Source organism: Bubalus bubalis, chromosome 2 (assembly GCF_019923935.1).
Source record: "Bubalus bubalis isolate 160015118507 breed Murrah chromosome 2, NDDB_SH_1, whole genome shotgun sequence".
NCBI classification, from domain to species: domain Eukaryota; kingdom Metazoa; phylum Chordata; class Mammalia; order Artiodactyla; family Bovidae; genus Bubalus; species Bubalus bubalis.
Window position 1 is genome coordinate 15,546,531 of NC_059158.1, and position 19,945 is coordinate 15,566,475.

At 41.4% G+C, this 19,945-nt stretch overlaps 1 protein-coding gene across 7 annotated transcripts in view; it reads left to right on the top strand.

Moving 5' to 3' along the window:
• The window catches only part of CDKAL1 (CDK5 regulatory subunit associated protein 1 like 1), a 617,913-nt gene extending 605,676 nt beyond the window's left edge, over positions 1–12,237 (top strand). For all 7 annotated transcript variants that reach the window (XM_045162607.1, XM_045162600.1, XM_045162601.1 and 4 more), the window contains one exon: positions 11,658–12,237. In XM_045162607.1, the coding sequence (XP_045018542.1) occupies positions 11,658–11,849 (192 nt within the window). In that variant the 3' untranslated portion in view covers positions 11,850–12,237. The remainder of the gene's footprint in view (positions 1–11,657) is intronic.
• Positions 12,238–19,945: the final 7,708 nt, after the last annotated feature.

Genomic DNA, 19,945 nt, shown 5'->3' on the forward strand with positions numbered 1-19,945 from the left:
TATTGGGTGATCTCGAGTCAGGGCTTGTCTGCTCTACACAGGCACTCAGGGACCCCGGTCGACTGGCTAGAGAACCAGCTCTTCAGTGCCTCAGCACAGGAGGGGCGTAGGGTATTTCTACTTCTGTCCATTGGCCAGAAGTATTCACATGGCCTAGAGTTTAGGAGACACACACTTCTGTATGAATAAGATACGAGGGAGTACTGGGAGTTTCTGCCATGCACGCTGGAAGGGTTTGAGCACGAGTGTGTTGATGAGAGCTGCCTGTGGGAGCCAGGTTCACAGGAGCAGGGCCGCCCCGTCTGCTCCTGCCACCAGCTTTGGGTCATAGCACAGCGCCTGACTCAGAGCTGGTGCTCTGTGCATGTTTGTTGAATGGACTTGACTCTTACTGATGTGCACGGTAGGAGGGAGGCTTTCTTGGCCGGAGGCAGGGAGGTTGACAGTGCGTGATAGGCTGATAATCCTCGGTTCCTTCAGCTCAGGACATTAGTATATTCTTCAAAGGCTAAAAAAAAAATCACAGTCAAGCCACCCAACCTGCTCTTTGAAGTCATTTGACATCTTGATAAGCAGATTGCAAAAGCCTCCTTTTTTTTTTTTTAATTGATAATAATCTTGCAAGTTTCAATTCTTTTCACAGAAACTGTAACGACGAGTACCTGAGAGCCAGGCATGCTTCTAACCATCAATTTTCAGCCTGTTTCTCCTGTCATGTTCAGAGTACTAACTTTGACTTGTGCCTATGAATACCTTCTGTTTTGTAGCATAGTTTGCCACGTTTTAAATTTAAAGGGCCTCAGAGAAAGAAATTCTCTCCTGTCCCTCAACCTCCCCGATGCCATTGTATAAAACTACTGAGAAACATAAATGTACAAGCCATGTGTCAAGTCAACAGTTGTCTGGTAGGAAGTCAACCTGTAAAAGTAAGATCTGGTAACTTTCAAATTTGCCACCACTTGAGAAAGACGTCCAAGGGACAAAAAAATAAAAGCCAAAAAACACTGGAGATTTACATAATCCAGCTCAGCATTTTCCTTCTGGAGGCCCCTGGCTCCTGGGGATTCTTTCTTGCAGATATCCACGCTGAAAGACTAGTATATTCCTCAAGCACATAAACTTTGTGATCTTTCTACATAGATTTGGCATTTTGGTTCTGTCCCTGATAACTGTGTGATCATTGGCTGGTTACTTACCATCTCACGGTGTGTTTCCTCTTCTATAAATTGAGGGTAATAGAGTCTATTCAGTAGAGTAATTCTGGCAGTGAAATGAGATAATGCGTAGGAGGCACCCAGTGGTACTGGCACGGAGGAAGTGATCCGTGACTATGTGGTGCCAAATTGGTGGTGTGCTAATGATCAATGAAGGTTTATTTGGGCCAGGTTAACTGAGATGCTAATATCACATCCATGACATATATACTGTGAGAAGAGGAGGTGGTCATTGGTCTTTTCAGTAACGTTTATAACCGCAACAGTGTTTTTAAAAGTATAGTTACATAAAATAAATACTTTGTGATCATGTTTCTAAGTTTCCCCTTTTCATTGACTTTGAGTGCTGTTTCTTTTCTGCTCTCCTTCAGATGATGTCAGTTCCTCTGAACTGTCAAAAAGCATCATGGTGTAGGATAGTGTTACTTGCTACAGGCTTTTTAAAAAAAATATTCTTGTAGGAGGTGGTTTTCCATGCTCTGTACTGTATAATCTGATAATAAACACAAACAATCTGCCTAATCGGTCTCCCTCTTTTTACCATCTATAAAAGTCAGATCATGTTTCTCTTGTGCTCAAAATCATCTAGGATTCCATGACCTAACATATGTACCCAACAGAATTAAAAGCAGGCATTCAAATAGATACTTGTTCTGTTTATATGCCAATTGTATTGTATACCAGTGTTCATAGCAGCATTATTCACTATAATCAAAAGCTGAAAACAATCCAAGTGTCCGTCAATAAATAAATGGATTAAACAGAATGTGTTTGATATGTTGATATATACATGCAATGGAATTTTGTTCAGCCATAAAAAGAAATGAAGTTCTGATACTTGCTACCACAAGGATGAACCTTGAAAACATTATGCTAAGTGACCTGTCAGGCACACAAAAAAACAAATATTACATGATTCCACTTATATACAAGATCTAGAATAAGCAGAGCCTCTTTCTGTAGAGCCAGAAAGTAGATTAGAGTTTATCAGAGGTTGTGGGTACAAGGGTTGTTTCCTAATGGTTGTAGGGTTTCTGTTTGGAGTGATGAAAAAGTTTTAGAAAGAGACAGTGGGGATGGTTGTACAACATGGCAATTGTAATTGCCACTGATCTGTACACTTAAAAATGATTCAAATGGTAATTTTTATGTTATATGTATCTCATCACAGTAAAAAAAAATTTTTTTTAAACTCTAGGGTTTCCCATGACACTCAGAATGGAAGCCAGAGGCCCTGTAGTGACCTCCAAGGCCTAGTGCCTTGCACACCCCGCTGGTCTCTCTACCGTATCATCAACCTCTTCCCCGTCGAACCCGCTGATGTGAACACACTGGGTTTGCTCCCTCCGGAGGGCCTTCCCGCTTGCTTGTCCCTCCGCGTAGAACATGCTTCTCTTAGGTGCCACGTGACATGTCTGTCATCTCCTCCATTCAGGTCTCTGCTGAAATACCACCTTATCCATGAGGCTTCCTGAGGAGCTCTCTGTAAAATAGTTACCCCCACCTTCTGTCACACCTAGTACTCGCTGTCCTGATGGTACATCTTACCATCAGACATAGCAAATATTTATGTGCTTGTCTCCAGCTAATACAACAGGAGTCCCATCCATGAGGGCTGAGCTGTTCTGCTTTGCTCACTCCTTTGGTCTTAATGTCTGAAATAGCGCCTGCTCACTCCGTGTCTCTTGAATGAATGAATGAATGAATGAATATATTTGTGCTGTTAGGGTATCCCTTCCCTCATTGATTCTAAAACCATATACCCAGTGGCACTGAGGATAGTACTCAGGATGACAGGGTTGATTGTGACAGCAGGTAACATCACCCATTTTTTTTGTTGTTCTTATTGTTTAAAACCCAAACTTCTGCCAAAACACTCTCATGGTGACCCATTTGGACAAAATCCCTAAGAGTAATTATTTGGAGTTGAACTGATTAAAGATTAACTGTAAGGCACTCGATTGTTATCTTCATCTACATCCCAGTTCACAGTTTGCTCCGTGTAAGGAGGAGGATGGTTTCAGTTGTGGTTTAAGAGATTATCGAAAGGACTTAATTGTCAACGAAGCATTTTGACCCAATTCATCCCTTCTTTTTTTTTAACTTTACCACACCTGTGGAGCAGCTTGCTTATTTCCAGCCAATAATTTGGAATAGATGAGTTCTGATTTCTGCTACTGTCATGAACATTGTAATCCCAGGCTTTATAGTTCTAAGCAAGCCTCTTGGAGTGGGTGTGTGTGCACATCTGTGGCTGATATTTAGTAAGCAGAAGAGAGAACTGTACTATTAATTTTGAATCTGACTCTCTACCCTCCCCTGCTCCTTATTTTGGTAAGTGTAAGAAGTTGAAAATAAGGAAAGTATAGGTTTATTTGAATGGACATTTGGTGCTAAGATTAAGAAGGTCAAATAAGATGAAAGCATTCAGATAGAAGTCCACAGTGGAGGGCTGAGAAGGCAGCGAGCCTGAGCAGTCACCTTCGTTCATCGCTTCTTCCCGGGACTCTCTCAGCAGTGACATTAGGGATGCTCGAGTGAAGATGTGCCTCCCTAAGTTTATATTTTAGGGATAAAATGCAGTTACGATAGAGATAGTTTTCTGCTCTGAAGATAATTTTGTATTCTAAGCAAACTTTTCAAAATTAGGAGATCTCGAGTTTCTTTTCCAATAGTGTACTGCACTGCATAATGTATATTTTAAGACAGTTTCCTTGCATTGATCACATATTTGGTTTCGATAGATTTTCTGTGTAGGCCATATGTTCAGGCTCAGTTAAGAAAGGATTCTAAACTCTAATTTATCTTGAGTTATAAGATATCAAACGATTTTTCCTTCCTCCCTGTTAGCTCCCACTTCAAGCTGTAACAGTGCCTCTGGGCCATGAGAAAATTTACACATAAGAAATATTTTGAATTTGTTAAAAGAAGTTCAGAGCTTAAGAGTTGTTTTCAGATCTCTTGAGTAGGATGAAATACGATCTTACAGGAAATAATTAGGTGATGGGCAGATGCCGAGCTTTGGTTTTTGATATGATTATGTATCTTTCTTTCACTTGGCGCAGCTCAAGTCAGGAAGTTGGGCACCTAACAAGGGGGGGTCACCGAGACCACACAGGGGCACATCAGATCTGTTCCTTTGGTAGACGTCAAGCCAGAATTATTCAGGATAGAATCTGAAATGCATTTGATCCTATGGTAGATAGTTTAATAATTTATGTTTGGCCTTATTAGCAAAGCCATGTGTTTACTCGATCACCAAAATAAGATGAAAAAAACTGAGATCATAGTGAGTTTTTTAAGTGTGTATGTGGTCCAGTTGAAAACATTTTCTTCGCAGTTTTAATGATCTTATGGCAAGCACACATTTGAGGTGGGGGGAGGGGAAATGACACATGAATAATGGCTGCTTTAGAATTGCTCGGGCCCCAGAGCGGCACCCAAAGGCTGGCGGTACTGTGCTGCCAGCTTGTAATTGCAGCAGACGTTTTCCAGTGTCAGTTTTCTCCCAGAATAAATGAACAGGTGTAATAGATTCCCAGTTTCATTTGTTGATCCCGTTACATGATGATGTGCCTGTAACGCTAATGGACTGTGTGTGTAGCATTCTTTCCGGAGACTGCAAGAGCTAGAAAATGCTACCATGTTTGGTTTGGAGATAATGAACACTCTTAGTGACGTGGTATTAATATGCTCCCAATTAGAGAAATGTCCCGAAGAAGAGTGGAGAAAGGGGCCTCGGCCTCTGTGATCCCCTGTCTGTCCTGGCATCAGATAATGACACGAACGCAGGGACAAGGTTGTCTGTTCGTCCAGGAAGGGGAACTGGCACATGGAATGCCATCGCTGGGCCCTGGCAGCACCTGCAGGTGGCAGGGGCTGAAGAATTCACTTAGAAGCTGCACCGCAAGATGGGGAGACAGGTGGCAGCTCTCTTACAGGGATGTCTTTTATTTGAGCAGAACCAGACCAACTGTTCCTCATTAAAACACATTTTGCAATATGTTCTAATGTGAGCAGATTAGGGATGTGTGCGTGTTGTCCATGCAGAGAAAACCCAGTGACACACCATCCACCGGTCACATTTACTGAGTCTCAGCGTGGCTCAGAGCCACGAGACAGGTCGTGTGAAATCACCTGACCTGAGGCTGGTTTTCCTGGAAGGGCATTCTGTAGGGAAACATAGAATAACACCATTACCTCCCAGTGAAGTGGACAAAGTCAGTATGGTAGGAATCTTGATACTGGCGGTGGTTTTAATAATTAAGCAGTGCCTTGATTTTTCTCATTTGTTTGCATTGCATTATAAGTATATCTTTGATGCGTAACCACCCAAGCTAAACTTAATATGACTAAAGCCATGCCTCTCCCCTCCTTCCCCCTTTACACCTACTCTGTAAGCTGGACACGTACTTCAAGTTGGGAGAAACTCCCATTAACTTCTTCACTGAGTGGTTGGGAGAATTAAAGGAGAGATGGCATGGGGAATAAAAACATGTGCTGGACACTTGGGGAACGTTCCAGAAATACTGAGTCTTCTCCTTCGTGTTTATGCACAGAGCTTACCTTCCGCCTGCCGTGCCGGATCCTTCTGCCTCTGGCTCTGCAGCCGTGTCTCACTTTATAAATGTTTTTGGTGAAAAGGAGAAGGAAGTTGGAGCTGTCTGTGACTTAGTTCCTTCCTTTCTAGTTTCCTTGAAAATAGCACCACAGCAATGTGAGATATTGGAGGAAGGTGTTATCTGCTTCCTGAGGTTTCTGAACATCAAAATTGGTTTGGTTTCTAGGATTTTTTTTTTTAGTGTATATTCACGGTTCTATTCTAATAGATTTATTACTTTAATAAGATTTGATAAGCTACACCTTTGAAAATTTGTAGAATATGTTTAAGAATTTGGATGTAAGTATGTTTAGAACTTAATCAATGAAACAGTGAGATTTACAAGGAGGAAAGATCATGTTAATTAAAGTTAGCACTTTCTCAATATGTCCTTAATCTACTGTGACTAGATAAATACGTGAATCTTTTTGACTGAGCAGAGGTCATATCCTGCTCTGTTTCCATCTGTCTTGTAAAGGCACTTCTAAATGGAATTTGACTTCTTAAGAATTATAGATCTGAGGGTTGATGTTTGGTTATAGTAAATAATAAAATTTCTTGTATTTGTTGTATTATAGCTTGAGAGATAAAAGTGTGTCTTGAATTTCAAAAGTTAATAACTCTGAAAATGTTTAAGAGGTTTATGGAAGGTTCAAGCCTTCTATTTACTTTCCAGAACTATTGACTATGCCAAGTTTTTCTTCTCTAAAGTCAGTTATGTGCATTAATCTATGCACATGTCTATGTTTAAACTTTATCTTGCTACTGGTTATTTATCATCACTTCACCTATAAGCACTTTTTTTCCATTACAGCATGGAAATACTATATACATTATTTTCTAACCGTGAATGCTGCTTCTGACTGCGGAAACTGCAATAGTTGTGCGTTTGCATGTTAGACGAACTTGGACTTTATGAGAAAGTCCTTGTATTACCTTTATTTCCAAATTACTTTTCCTTCAGTATCCCAGTGGTAGTTAACAATTGAAAGGTGCAAAGCTACATTGTAGTTGGCTACCAATTACTCTGTCATCTGAGAAGCTTTTTTACAATCATATTTAAAAACACATCATCAGACTCTTTTAATCAAGATCGTGAATTGGTACAGAGCGAAGACCTGGAGGCTCAGATGGTAAAGAATCCGCCTGCAATGCGGGAGACCTGGGTTCGATCCCTGGGTCAGGAAGATCCCCTGGAGAAGGGAATGGCAACCCACTCCAGTATTCTTGCTTGGAGAATTCCATGGAGAGAAGCATGACGGGCTACAGTCCATGGGGTCGCAAAGGGTCAGATACAACTGAGCAGAGATAATAAGAGAAGCACAGCATGGATAGAGGCTGCGTTTTCTCTCTGCTGCCCTGTTGTCAGGCTCACATTGCTCTCAGGGAGAGTGGCAGGTCAGGGGGCTTCTTGTGGCTTTGGGGGGACCACTGCACTTCCATGCACTCCTGTGATGCAGCCTGTCCCTCCAGGACAGGAGAGTGCTGGCACCAGATGGGTCAGTTATGTTCAAATGTGTTCAGTGTTTGTGTGGGAGAGGAAAAAAAAATCAGTGCCTGAGGAAGAATGACTAAGGCAAACCCAGCCCCAGATAATCTACAATGGTAGTTTAATAGGTACCGTTTATATGTTGAGCAAAATTTTATGGCAAATGAGTTGGAAAGAGCAGAGGAAAAATTTTTATGAAACTCTTGTTAACAGTCAAAGGGATTTTTTTTCAGACTCGAAGCACAAGTACTTTACCTATTCTTGTAGCTTTGTGAAGCAGAAGGTGTTACGAAGTGAAAGTCTCTCAGTCGTGTCCGACTCTTTGTGAACCCATGGACATACAGTCCATGGAATTCTCCAGGGCCCAAAATACTGGAGTGGGTAGCCATTCCCTTCTCCAGGGGATTTCCCAACCCAGATCTCCCACATTACAGATGGATTCTTTACCAGCTGAGCCACAAGGGAAGCCCGAGAATACTGGAGTGGGTAGGCTATCCCTTCTCCAGTGGATCTTCATAAAATCAACCAAACAGGTGGCTCAGTGGTAAAGAATCTGGCTGCTAACACAGGAGATATAAGAGACATGGATTTGATCCTTGGATGGGGACGATCCCCAGAAGAAGGAAATGGCAACCCACTCCAGTGTTCTTGCCTGGAGAATCCCATGGACAAAGGAGCCTGGTGGACTACAGTCCACGGGTCGCAAAGAGTTGGGCACAACCGAGTGACTAAGCATACACAAATGATTAAAGCTTGGAGACTCACCTAGTCCTGCCCCCAGGCAGCCTGACCCCTGGTCCAACACCAATGATCACCGAGTGGCAGCTTCTGGAATTGCAGGCACAGAACCAAGGTCCAGCATTCAGAGCTGAGGGTTGGGGTAGATCTTCCCTGAAGCTAGTAGAGCTTAAGACTCAGGAACTCACACTTTGAGGGGGCCATTCCAAGGGCCTGTACCTAATTTTGAATTGATTTTTTTTGAGAGAAAGCATCACGCTCCACAGTATCTGGATCTGTGAACCTCCTGAAGTTACTGCCGGGTGTGAGCCAGGCTGTGTATATATGTGCACAGACGCCTCCACATTTTTCTGGGGGACCAGTCTGTAGTCCTCACTGACTTCTCAAAGCCATCTGTGACTTAAAAAGATCAAAGGACTCAGGCCTAGGAGAAATTAATCAGCCTCTTAGGTCTGGTCTTGTAAAGCTAAGCTTAGAAAATGATGGTTTAATTGCTAGAGGCAGCAACTCATGACTTGTATACAGTTGTGCCCATTGATCACCAGAGACATGGCTGAGCCTGTTTTTGACCAGCTAGATCTCATCTGCAATACATCCTCATACTCATCCATCCATCTATTCATTTCTGAACACTTGCTTGCGTGCCTGCTCTGTGTTTGCAGCTGTGGAGGTTCCAAGAGCCCAGAGATGAACTAGGCGACCTCCCTGCTTTTGAGGAACTTGCAGAGCTTCTGTCGTTTCAGCTGCAGAAGTACACGTTCTTTCCCAAGGCTGCCATTATCCTTATGAGGGCTGTCCTTCAGACCTTGGGGCTATTTTAAACAAATCAGAATGAAAGCTTGTCATCATATTCCCTGCTCCAAAATACCATGCAGAACACCCATCTTACAAGAGAGTGATTCCCAGGGCGTGTCGAGGTACAGGTGTCTCTGCTGTGGGGACAGTATCTCCATCTGACCAGCTTTGAGCCTCCTTGTCTGGGCCCCCGGCACAGGGACAGCAGGTGGTCAGCCCAGGTCCCCAAGGAGCCTGGAAGGAAATGATGGCGTGACTGCCATTGGAATTGAGAGATATATCCTTGTGATCTAAAGCTGCATTAATTTTGCAATTAGTCTCCTGCAGTCAAAGCAAGAAAATTCTTCCCTGTCTTTCACATGTAAGTCTTTGCTGGTAGAAATTGGGTTGTGAAAGTTCTTCTCATTTCCCCCTTCCTATTCTTTGTCCCTCCATTACCCACTCACCTGAACTCAAGTGTTGTTGATTCTACATCAGAAGTCTGTCGTTCCCTCCTTTCCATGCCTCCAGCATGGAGGTCCTCGTCCCCCTCCACCCCATCTCTCGCCACAACTTGCCCTGGATTCCCTACCCGTATTCTCTCCCCTCCCCTCACTCCACCCTCCTTTCCTGCCAGAGTGGCCTCTGTAAAGCACACTTGCAGCACTTCTGCTGTGCACAGTAGGGCTGCCGTTCCCACAGGGCCAAAGCTGTCACCAGCGGAGTATTTGAAAGCGTGGAAAGAAAGAAAAAGCGAAGGGAAGTAGCTATTCAGAGACCTTTGGTGCTTCTGTGGATTTCTTATGCAGTCGTGCCCCTGGGTCGCCCCCTCCTCCCCATCCCTGCTTCATTCCTTCCACCCAGTATTCTCCTTCCCCAATCCCCACCTCCATCTCTCAAAATGCTATTCAGGTTTCAACAGGGGAGGCACTGATTCTAAGGCCTGTGCATCAGGTGGAAATCTTATATCGTGGAATCAGAACTACACTTTGAAACCCTAGAACCACCCTGAGAGTGGCCAGGGGCCCCGTCCTCCCCACACCTGCAGAGATGCCTGAGGGAATAGACACTGCCTCAGAATTCTCACTGTCACATCTCCTGGCTCCTCATGTCCCCACCGAGCTGGGTTTCCCAGTCTTTCCATGTCTGGTTACCCAGAGGGTCACCCAGAGGGTTATATGGCACCCAGGGTCAATGGAGGGGCTGCGTGTGGGATGGATCCCTCTGGCCACCTAGACCCCTTCAGGTGCCCCCTCAGGGTCAGGAGCAGCCCTCCTAGAACCAGTATGTTTTCTGAATAAAATTGCTTCCTGTGGTTTTTCCTTTGTTGTTATTCTTTTCCTGAGTAGATGCAGTCATATCCCTGAAAGTTAAGTTCCTTTGTGATGCAACTCCATATCAGTTCTGCCCTTCAGGGAATTCTGCCTTGATTCTCCATAAACACTCTTTGTGTCTCCCATATAGTTTGAGTATAACCTGGAAATTTATGAACTTGGTCTTACCCTTAAAGGAAAGGAACTGTCGCTTATACCTGACTTAGTCCACCTGACCTGTGGTGGGTGTTTGAATGCGTCTGTGGTGGGTGTTTGAATGCGTCTGTGGTGAAGGAGTAAGTGAAGCTGCTTCTTACATCAAACTAGAATGGCTCTGCAGTGCCAAGGAGGCCATCAACAAAAGGAAAAGGCAACCAACCGAATGGGAGAAAATATTTGCAGACTGTGTATTTGGTATCTAATGGAGGGGTTGATACCACAAACATATAAAGAACTCATGTAGCTCAATACCAAAAAAGAAAAGTGATTTTAAAAATGGGCAGAGGATCTGAATACTTACCAAAGACATACAGATGGCCAACAGGTGCGTGAAAAGATGCTCATCAGCACTAATCATCAGGGAAATGCAGATTAAAAGCACAATGAGATATCACCTCATACCTGTTAGAATGGCTATTATCAAAAGAGATTAGAACTAACAAATGCTGGTGAGCATATGGAGAAAGAGGAACCCTCGCGCACTGTTGGTGGAAATTAAATTGGTGCAGCGGCTCTGGAAAGCAGTGTGGAGTTTCCTCAGCAAATTAAAACTAGGACTATGGTTTGATCCAGCAATTCTACTTTGGAGTGTTAGACCAAAGGAAACAAAAACACTAACTCAGAAAGATACCTGCATTCCCATGTTCATTGCAGTGTTTTTTTTACAGTAGCCAAGACATGGGCATGGAAACAACCCAAATGTCCAACAATGGATGAATGGACAAGGAAGATGTAGTATATGTATGCAATGAAATATTACTCAGGTATAAAAAAGAAGGAAGTCTTGGCATTCACAACAGCATGAATGAACCTTGAGGGCATTATACTAAGTGAAATGCATCAGAAAAAGACATGAAATCTAAAATAACAAAACTGATTGTATAGATGCAGAGAACCCATCTGTGGTTGTCAGAGACAGGGGCATGGCAGATGGATGACATGGGTGAAGAGAGTCAAAAGATACAAACTTACAGTTAGAAATACATCCTGGGGATGTAAAGTACAGCATGGTGACTATAATTAACAATTCTGCGTTGTATATTTGGAAGTTCTAGAGAAGCAATCTTTACTAGGGAAGAATTTTGTAACTGCTGTAACAAGACCTACTGTGATGCTCATCTCAGTGGATACAAATACTGAATCCTTGTGTTGTACACCTGAAACTAATACAATGTTATATGTCAGTTATGTCTCAATTAAAAAATTAGTTCCTCTAGGAATCTTTTGCTGAGTTGATATAATATCAGTGCTTTTTTCTTTTTCTTTGTCCTTAAAACCTTTTGCTTTCCTCTATGTTTCTGTCTCCATAGGAATTCAGAAATAGGCTTGGGAATCACCTGAATTCAGTACCCCACACCTCAGCTGCAAATCGACAAGAGTTGGCCAGTTCCCGGATGGTGCTACGATTGCAAAGACTACACCAGGACTTTGCACTGAAGATGTCTGTGGGCCTGGCTCTGTTTGCTCTTCTTTTTGCGCTTTTGGTCAAGGTCTATAATTAAAACACAACCAGCTGAAGCACCTGTGAAGAAGAATAAATTTCTAATTCAAATCTTCAAAGAAAAGGAGAGCAACCACATCAGTTCTCAAAGGGCAATGATTTATACTGGCCTCACTAACGGCTCTTCAGCCACACTCTTTAATGAGGCTTCCCTGTCTCACATTGAGTTGGACCCATTGGTTATTTGACCTAAAATCTAATAACGGCTGCCATAGCATATCTTTTCAATTAAGCGCCCTTGGGTTTATTTTTAGCAAAAAAAATGCAAGCGGTTGCATTTTCTTTAAATCACCAGTCTTCAAGTCAGAACCTGTTTGTATGGTGGGTCTGGTTACCTCTTCCTCATGCAGGAAGAATTTTCCATTTTCAATAAACATTTTAAAATCTTATCTTTCTCTTTATGCATTGTTTGGGGCCCCAATATTACAAAGCTTTTATTTTCCACAGCAGATGTGTTACGGAAAAGTTTATATGGAAACCTGTGTTTGGAACGTCAGTCCTTTCAGAATGCACAGGAAGAGCCTGCCAATTAAAGGATCGTGGCAACATTTTGAAAAATCTGAGGAATCACCCCCTTCTTTAATAACCCACGAGCTTTCAAAAACTGGATTTGTCTAAAACAAGCTCTGCCTCTTTTCTGGCTTTTTTTTTTTTTTTTGATCTATTTACATCAACTGTTTATTTCTACCTGATGTCATTGGTGTTCACTAAATGAAGTGATTTTTGTTACAATAAAAGCAGTTGGTGTAATGAACAAGTCTCACGACTGTTCGAATTTAAATAATTTATTTGGATTGTACAGTTACAGGAACATCAGGCACCCTGTGGTTACAGGACAGTTTTCATTTTAAATCCCCACCCTCTTCAGCTTGTGGTTTTATCCCAAAATGTTTCAACCTCTTTTGTGTCTTTAAGGAATCTAAGTTCAAATTATGTCATCAGTCATTGAGTTAAAAAAAAAAAAAAAGACTTCAGTACATACCTCCCAAACCTGGTATGTGGTTCTAAGAAGAGATCACATTTAAAATGCAAGGATCTGCTCTTGACCCTCTCTGGGAGCCCTGCAGTGACTCAGCCACTTAGGATCATGCTGATCCATCAGCAGGAAGAGGGAGAAGAGTTGGCAGAGTATGGAGGGGAGCCTGCTGGGTGCTTCCTTTTTGAGATACATGCAATCATTTCTTTATTAATAAACAGTGGGTTCCAGCATAGTACTGATTTAATGAAAACCTTGCAGACGTGGAAATACCACCAAAAGCCTAGAGTCACAATCTACAGGGCAGAAGGAAAGCTTTGCCTCTGACGCTGGAGACAGCAGGCTGCCCGTGTGCCTTCCCAGTCCCTAACTCTGTCCCGCAAAAGCTTGCAGTCCTTATTTCTGACATCATAGATTGTCTGCATGCTCATGAATTTCACATAAGTGGAGTCACATGGCGTGTGCTGTTTTGTGTGTCTGCCTTTTGCTCGGCATTGCGTGTGAGACACACCCAGGTGGCTGTGTGTGGCAGTCGTTCATTCACTTTCCTTGCTGAATACAATTCCATTGGATGAATATACCCCATTGTAATTATCCTTCCTGCTTTTGAGTTGTCTCTGATATTTTGGCTATTGGAATAATGACGCTATGAACGTATGTTTGGGTCCACATATATATGCATTTGTGTGAACTTACATCAAGCAGGGGCATTGCATTTGTGCACGCCGCCAGATGGCGTTTTGCAAGGGTTGTACCAATTTCCATTCCCGTCAGCAGTCATTGAGAGTTCTGTGTGTGTCCACTTGTTGACGTGTACCCTGCCATTCTCCCCTCTGTTTCTGCACCTTTGACTTTCTTCAGCCGATCTCGTCTCTGTTGTCTCTTATCATGACTAGCCCTGTTTTGATCATAATGATAATACTGATAATCATGAACCATCTAGCCTTTAAAAGCATCAGACGAAATGATGTGGACTTTACAAGTGTTCCTCCTGAAAACACAGCCCTGAGATAGGTATTGTTATTCTCATTTTGCTGAGAGGGAAAAAAACAAACCCAAAGCCCACAAGATTAAGTAACTTGCAAGGGACACAGAACCACTAAGCTGTAGAGGCAGGACTTGAACTCAGCCTGACTCCAAAGCCTGTGCTCCTGGGCTGTATACTGTTCCTACTCCCTTGGCTCCATCTTCCATGTGAACCTGACCCTGTGGGTGCCTGGGTTCTGTGGGAGCCCAGCCTTGCCCTCTGTGTTGTCCTGCTCCAAGAATGTGCCTGGTACTTGATACACTTTTAAAAGATGTATCATGCAAGTTTATTGTCTCTTCCTTCTCCCTCCCTCTCCCTCTCTTTTTCTTTCTGTCTTGCCTGATGCACCAAGTGTGAGACTGTCAATAAGATAATGTAAAAATTCTTTGGTGAAAACTTTGCTTTGTTGCTGGGAAAATGTGTCTAAACATCAGATTTCCATATGTCGTTCAGTCAAAACATGGGCTTTTCCATTGACTTAACTCCAGGTTGCATATTTCAGTGTAAAATATAAGATGTCATGGAGAAAGAATTAAGAGTTACAAGTGAAGCTTCAAGAGGCTTTAGCATTATAAAATAAGCATAGGGAAAAAATGTAGGAAGGGAGAAAGGTAGAGAAGGAAGAAAGGAGGGAGAGAAGGAAGAAAAAAGAAGGGAATGATTTTCTTAAGGCTCACCTGACCCTAGGCATCCCAAAGTGCTGTAGTGAACTCAAAGGAGGACTATGGGATATTTTAAATTTTTGAAGGGAACAGAGTGAATCTGTCAGATACCATGTAGAATAATAGCTCAAAATAGTTTACAGTTTCAACATGAAAATGCACATTTTTTGATGTTACCATGGGCTCCCGAGGTGGCTCAACAGTAAAGAATCCACCTGCCTAGCAGGAGATGCTGATTTGATCCCTTGATCAGGAAGATTCCCTGGAGAAGAAAATGACAACCCACTCCAGTATTCTTGCCTGGGAAAATCCCATGGACAGAGGAGCCTGGTGGGCTACAGTACATGAGGTCGCAAAGAGTCGGACATGACTTAGCGACTAAAGAACAACAACAAAAATATCTTTCTAAGACCAGGTTTTAGGTGGTTGCTGTGAGAAAAAGCCGGTTTGAAGTGAATAATCAATCTTTAACAAGAAATGAATGTGATTTTATTTCAAACTTTGACAAGTTGTGCAGTGCCCAATAGATGCAGATAATTATAATTTTAGAATGAAATAAAGATATCTTTATTTCAGTCTACACATATATTTTTTCAAACACTTTTTGTAATATAGTAAGATGGAAGTACTTATTAAGTTGTTAGTCCCTACCTACTTAATGAAAGAGAATGGGTAGCTGTTTGTTTTGGCCTAGGAGTACCTTGAATCAAGAAAGCTTGGGCACCTCTGTTCCATGATGCAGCCTAATGTAGAGCATCCAGGCCAAATTTGTATTTAATCTGGTGTCCTAATCATTTCTCAAAGTGCTGTTAAAAGTTAAGTCATCAATAGCACCTGTTTAATAAACTTACACTTGCTTTACCATTGAGCTTGGTTTCTACAGTGTTGAAACTGTAGAATTTGAGTTAAGGAACCATGAAGGAGTTAAGGACCCGGATCGACTGGATTCAGATCTCAAGTTGTTTCCAGTATAGATCTGAGGAAGACAGCATAGGGAAAGAGTGTGAGATTTTTTTATATCAACCAAAGTTTGGTTTACATTTGCAGCTAGACCACTTCTTCTTTCTGAGCCTCATCTGTCAAATAGGAACAAAACTCCATTGCCGGGTCATTGAAAGATGAAATGAGATCACATTTATCAAGTAGCGTGTCCTTGGGACACATCGTTTCTTCCCCTTTCATGATTCCTTTAGCAGTTTAAACATGAAAATCGATTTTATAAATAAGGGTAGGTGTTTTAAATTTTGATATTAACACATGGCCACCCAAAAGAATTATATGTGGAATAAAAAGATCCCTGCCTCAAGGGACTTACAGTCTAATTTTAACCAATGCAGCAGAGGAAGAAAAATTCAAAGAAAATGGGTTGCAGCTGTATGTGAGGAGATCAAATTAATGAATGCTGCACAGATTTGGGTGGCCAATCTAAGATCAAGAAGCAGATTTTTCCATGGCCAAAGATGAAAAGAGCAAAGAGATTAATAGGGAGGTCTAGAAGTCATGCCCTCCTCCACCCTACCTTGGGGATAAAAGGAAATGCAGACACTGTTATTCTTCATTAGTTTTCTGTCAATTATTTCATACCAGTACTGTTTCCTAGAGCTCTAAAGCCAAAATATCCCAGCTGTGGCAATTGAAGCAAAGTTTCTTTTGGTTTCTTATGGTCTTCTTAATTTATGGGCATCTGAATACACTTATAAGTACTGATGAGGCAAGTGCCTAGAAAAATTGTGGAAGGAAAAAACCCAAAAAATCTTGGATCAAGGTAAGGGAAAGCTGGGAGTTCAGAAAAGCCTGAAGAACTAGGAAGTTTAATTCTTGGGTTTATCTAATCTGCTTTTAATATGCCTGATTAATCATAATAACTATAGAGTTATCCCAGACCGTCCAATTCTGAGGACAAGCTTTTACCTTTGATTTTTAACTCCCAGTTTCCATAAAGAGCAATATAGCACATGTGTTTTTTAAACAGACCTAAAGATTTTCAAATAGATAATAAAGCAAATTGTGTACTTATGACTTGATATACTTGGACCCAGCCTTTGTGACCTGAAGCATACCATTCACATAATGTATACATAAGTAATGAAGTAATGAATCTAATTATACACTACAGCTTACTTTTAAATTGCTATCTCCCTCAAAATGTCACTTTGGAGTCACTCTGATGACACTCAATCCTGAAAGTAGCTCCTCTTGCTATCTTGTGAATCTTTGCCCTTGCAGTAGGAATTCGTATATTTTTCAATCTTGCAGGTGTAATTTATTTTGAAATAACCAGAAGTAATTTAAACAGTGAAGCAAAAGACTGAACTAAGTGTATTCAGCAAAAGATTGAACTAAGTCCCTGGGAAAATTCTTTTGTGGGCTTTGGCTCTCTTAAGAAAATCCCTTGCAGGAGGAATTGTTTTCTTTAAGCGCTAGAGCTTCATCCCTGACTAGCATAAACGAAGAAAAGTCCAGGAGCCTTTCACCTGGCTTCACAGGTGAATTCTACCAAACATCTAAAGATAATTGACATCAATTCTTCTTAATCTCTTACCCAAAAAAAACGGAAGAGGAAGGAACACTTCCTAACTCATTCTATGAGGCCAGAATTACCCTGATGTTAGAGCCAGATAGACACTATAAGAAAATAGCAAATTAAAAATCCCCGTATGAATATAGAGGCCAAAACACTAGCAAAGTATGAGCAAATTAACTTCAATGACATATCAAAAGGATTGTTTACCAAGACCAAGTGGGACTTATTCCAAGAATACAAGTTCAATATAAAACCAATCATTGTAACATTAATCAATATAACATCACATTAATTTAAAAAAAACATGGGTGGGGGGCATGTGATCGTCTCCCCGATCCAGCAAAGACATTTGACAAAATCCAACACCCTTTCATGACAAAAACTTCTTAGAAAACTAAGAATATGAGAGAAATTCCTCAACATGATATTTATGAAATATCCATGTAGTGGTGAAAGACCAAAAGTTTTCCCTTAAGATAAGGAACAAGACAAGAATGCCCACTTTCACAGAGGCTGTTCAACACTGCGCTAGTAATCCTGGTCAGAACTGTTCGCTACGGGAAAGGAAGAAAAGGAAGAGGAAAACTATATTTGCTGATGACATGATCCTACGTATAGAGAATTCCGAAGAATCCACAAGAAATCTACTAGAGCTAGTAAATTTAGCCAAATTGTAGATGACAAGATCAACACACAAAAATCAGTTCTTTCTGCACAGCAGCAGTGAACTAGAAATTCAGAAAGCAATTCCATTTATGACAGCTTTTAAAAGAACTAAATATTGAAGAATAAATCTCACAGAGGAGGTAAAAATTTGTGTGCTGAAAACGACCAAACATTGCTGAAAGACATTTTTACATTTCAAAATAAATGGAAGAATATCCACTATTCATGGATAGTAAGACTTAACATTGTTTAAATGTCAGTACTACCTAAAGTAAGCTACAGATTCAAGACATTCGCGTTTGAAACAGCCTTTTTTTTTTTTTTTTGCAGAAGTGAAAGGTAACCTTTATTCTACTTTCTGTCTCTATGAGTTTATCTACTCTACACTTATGAATGGTTACAATGATCAATAGTATGTTATACATATTTTATCGAAATAAAAACAGCATGTAGTCTACAAAGGTATGTATGGTGAGTTTGAGAAACAGTGTAGCTAGAGTGAAAGATATATAAGAGAAGTGCCTGGAAATTACACTAAAAATAAGCTCAGGTGGTAAAAAGTTTTTATCCCATTCTAAAGAATTTAGACTATTTGATAGTCAAAGAAGAGCCACTGTAGGATTCTAAATGGGCTTCTAAGCTCTGAAGAGATTCCTGATTGGAAAGATAAGCAGTCTGGAAGGTGGCTTGTTCTCTTGTTGATGATCAGACCAATGGGCTCCCCTTACCTCACCCTATTCTGCCACTTTAGAAAACATACATCACTTTTCAGGGACCACAAAGCAAGACTTAGGGAGAGTTAAATCTCTGTCCTCGGTTTTATATTTTTTTGTTGCTGCCAACCTTCAAATTTGTCCATTTTCAAGAGAACCATTTGCTAAGCCTCACTTAGCCGGTGGGGGATAGTTCTTATTGCTGTAACTGACAATGGTATTGCTGATATGGGGCTTTGCTTTACAGTTGTTGCTGTAACATGTAACTAGAGCTCGTTGTGTGGGTCCCATCAGTATTTCAATTAAGAGAGAGCCTCAGTAAGAGTCCAGCTCCTGTCTTTGCAGTTCAGCGTGTTTGATCCTTAATCTTTGCTTTGGCACTCCTACACTGAGGAGCTTCTGGGGATCTAGCAACCCTCTGCTCCTCCAGCACCTGCTACTTCCTCTGCTTATCTACAGTGATTCCCATCAGTGCCTCCAGCTTTCTGGTCTTGATCTCCTGTATCTCAAATTCTCTTAATACACCTGTTCAGTTAAGAATTCACATGCTTTGTTCTCAACACATGGATGAGAATTCTTAACCAAAAAGCCACCTGGGATAACTATCTCAGGCTGTGACCTTAGACAGCAGATGCTTCTGGGTTTTTTGTTTCTCTGTTTTGGGAGGTTTCCATCAGTATGATTTCTGCAGCCTTACCTGGTGCCATTTGAGATACAAGGGAAGGGTTTTGTTGCCACAGAACCTTCATGGTCCACTACCCTCCACTCTGAACTCCACAGAAAAACTCCAGATTTCTGATTATTGGCCCATGGAAGGGTTAACACTTGTCCACAGGACAAGGAAAAACTAGGCTACAATTTGGTCTCAACTCCATGCTTTGGGCCTGAGGAAGGAGACTCGACTGTAGCACAATCTCTCACCTGGGAATCAATGGAGAATAGTCAATGCCATGTCTTATTTGTTTCCATATCCGATAATAAAATTGGAAGTTAAACAGAAAATAAGCCAGGAGATGGAGCTTGTAGAGTCTGAGTCCCCTTGAGAGAAAGTAAAGGAGCTTTTGAAATTCAGCTTTAAATGCATTATATGAAGAGGCATCCCCGATGGGCTGAGTTTTGTGTCATTGAAAAGGTCTGCTCTAGCTGTTGCCCTGGACCATCTCTCACCTTTGCTGTTTTTATGTCTTTTTTGCTTTCTGGTTTTCCATAGGTTTGCTTCTTACACATTTCTTTCACATGTAAGATCTCTAACCCTATTCAGGCAGGATAAGATTCTCAAGCCTCCAATTAAGATCCATCTTCTCTTTTTCCCCTTTTAACACAACATCCTCCAAGATTTTTGAGGTTAGAGAGGTTGAAAGTTCCAAAGCAGTCTGACAAAAAGCACAAGTTGGTTGGATCCCAGTCTGAAAAAAATTAATCTTATCAAACCAGTTTGCCTTGGGCAGTCAGAATTATACCAACTACGAGAACATTCACTAACTAAAAATGTCGTATTTCATGTTGGAGACTATTTTTAATGCCTTTGG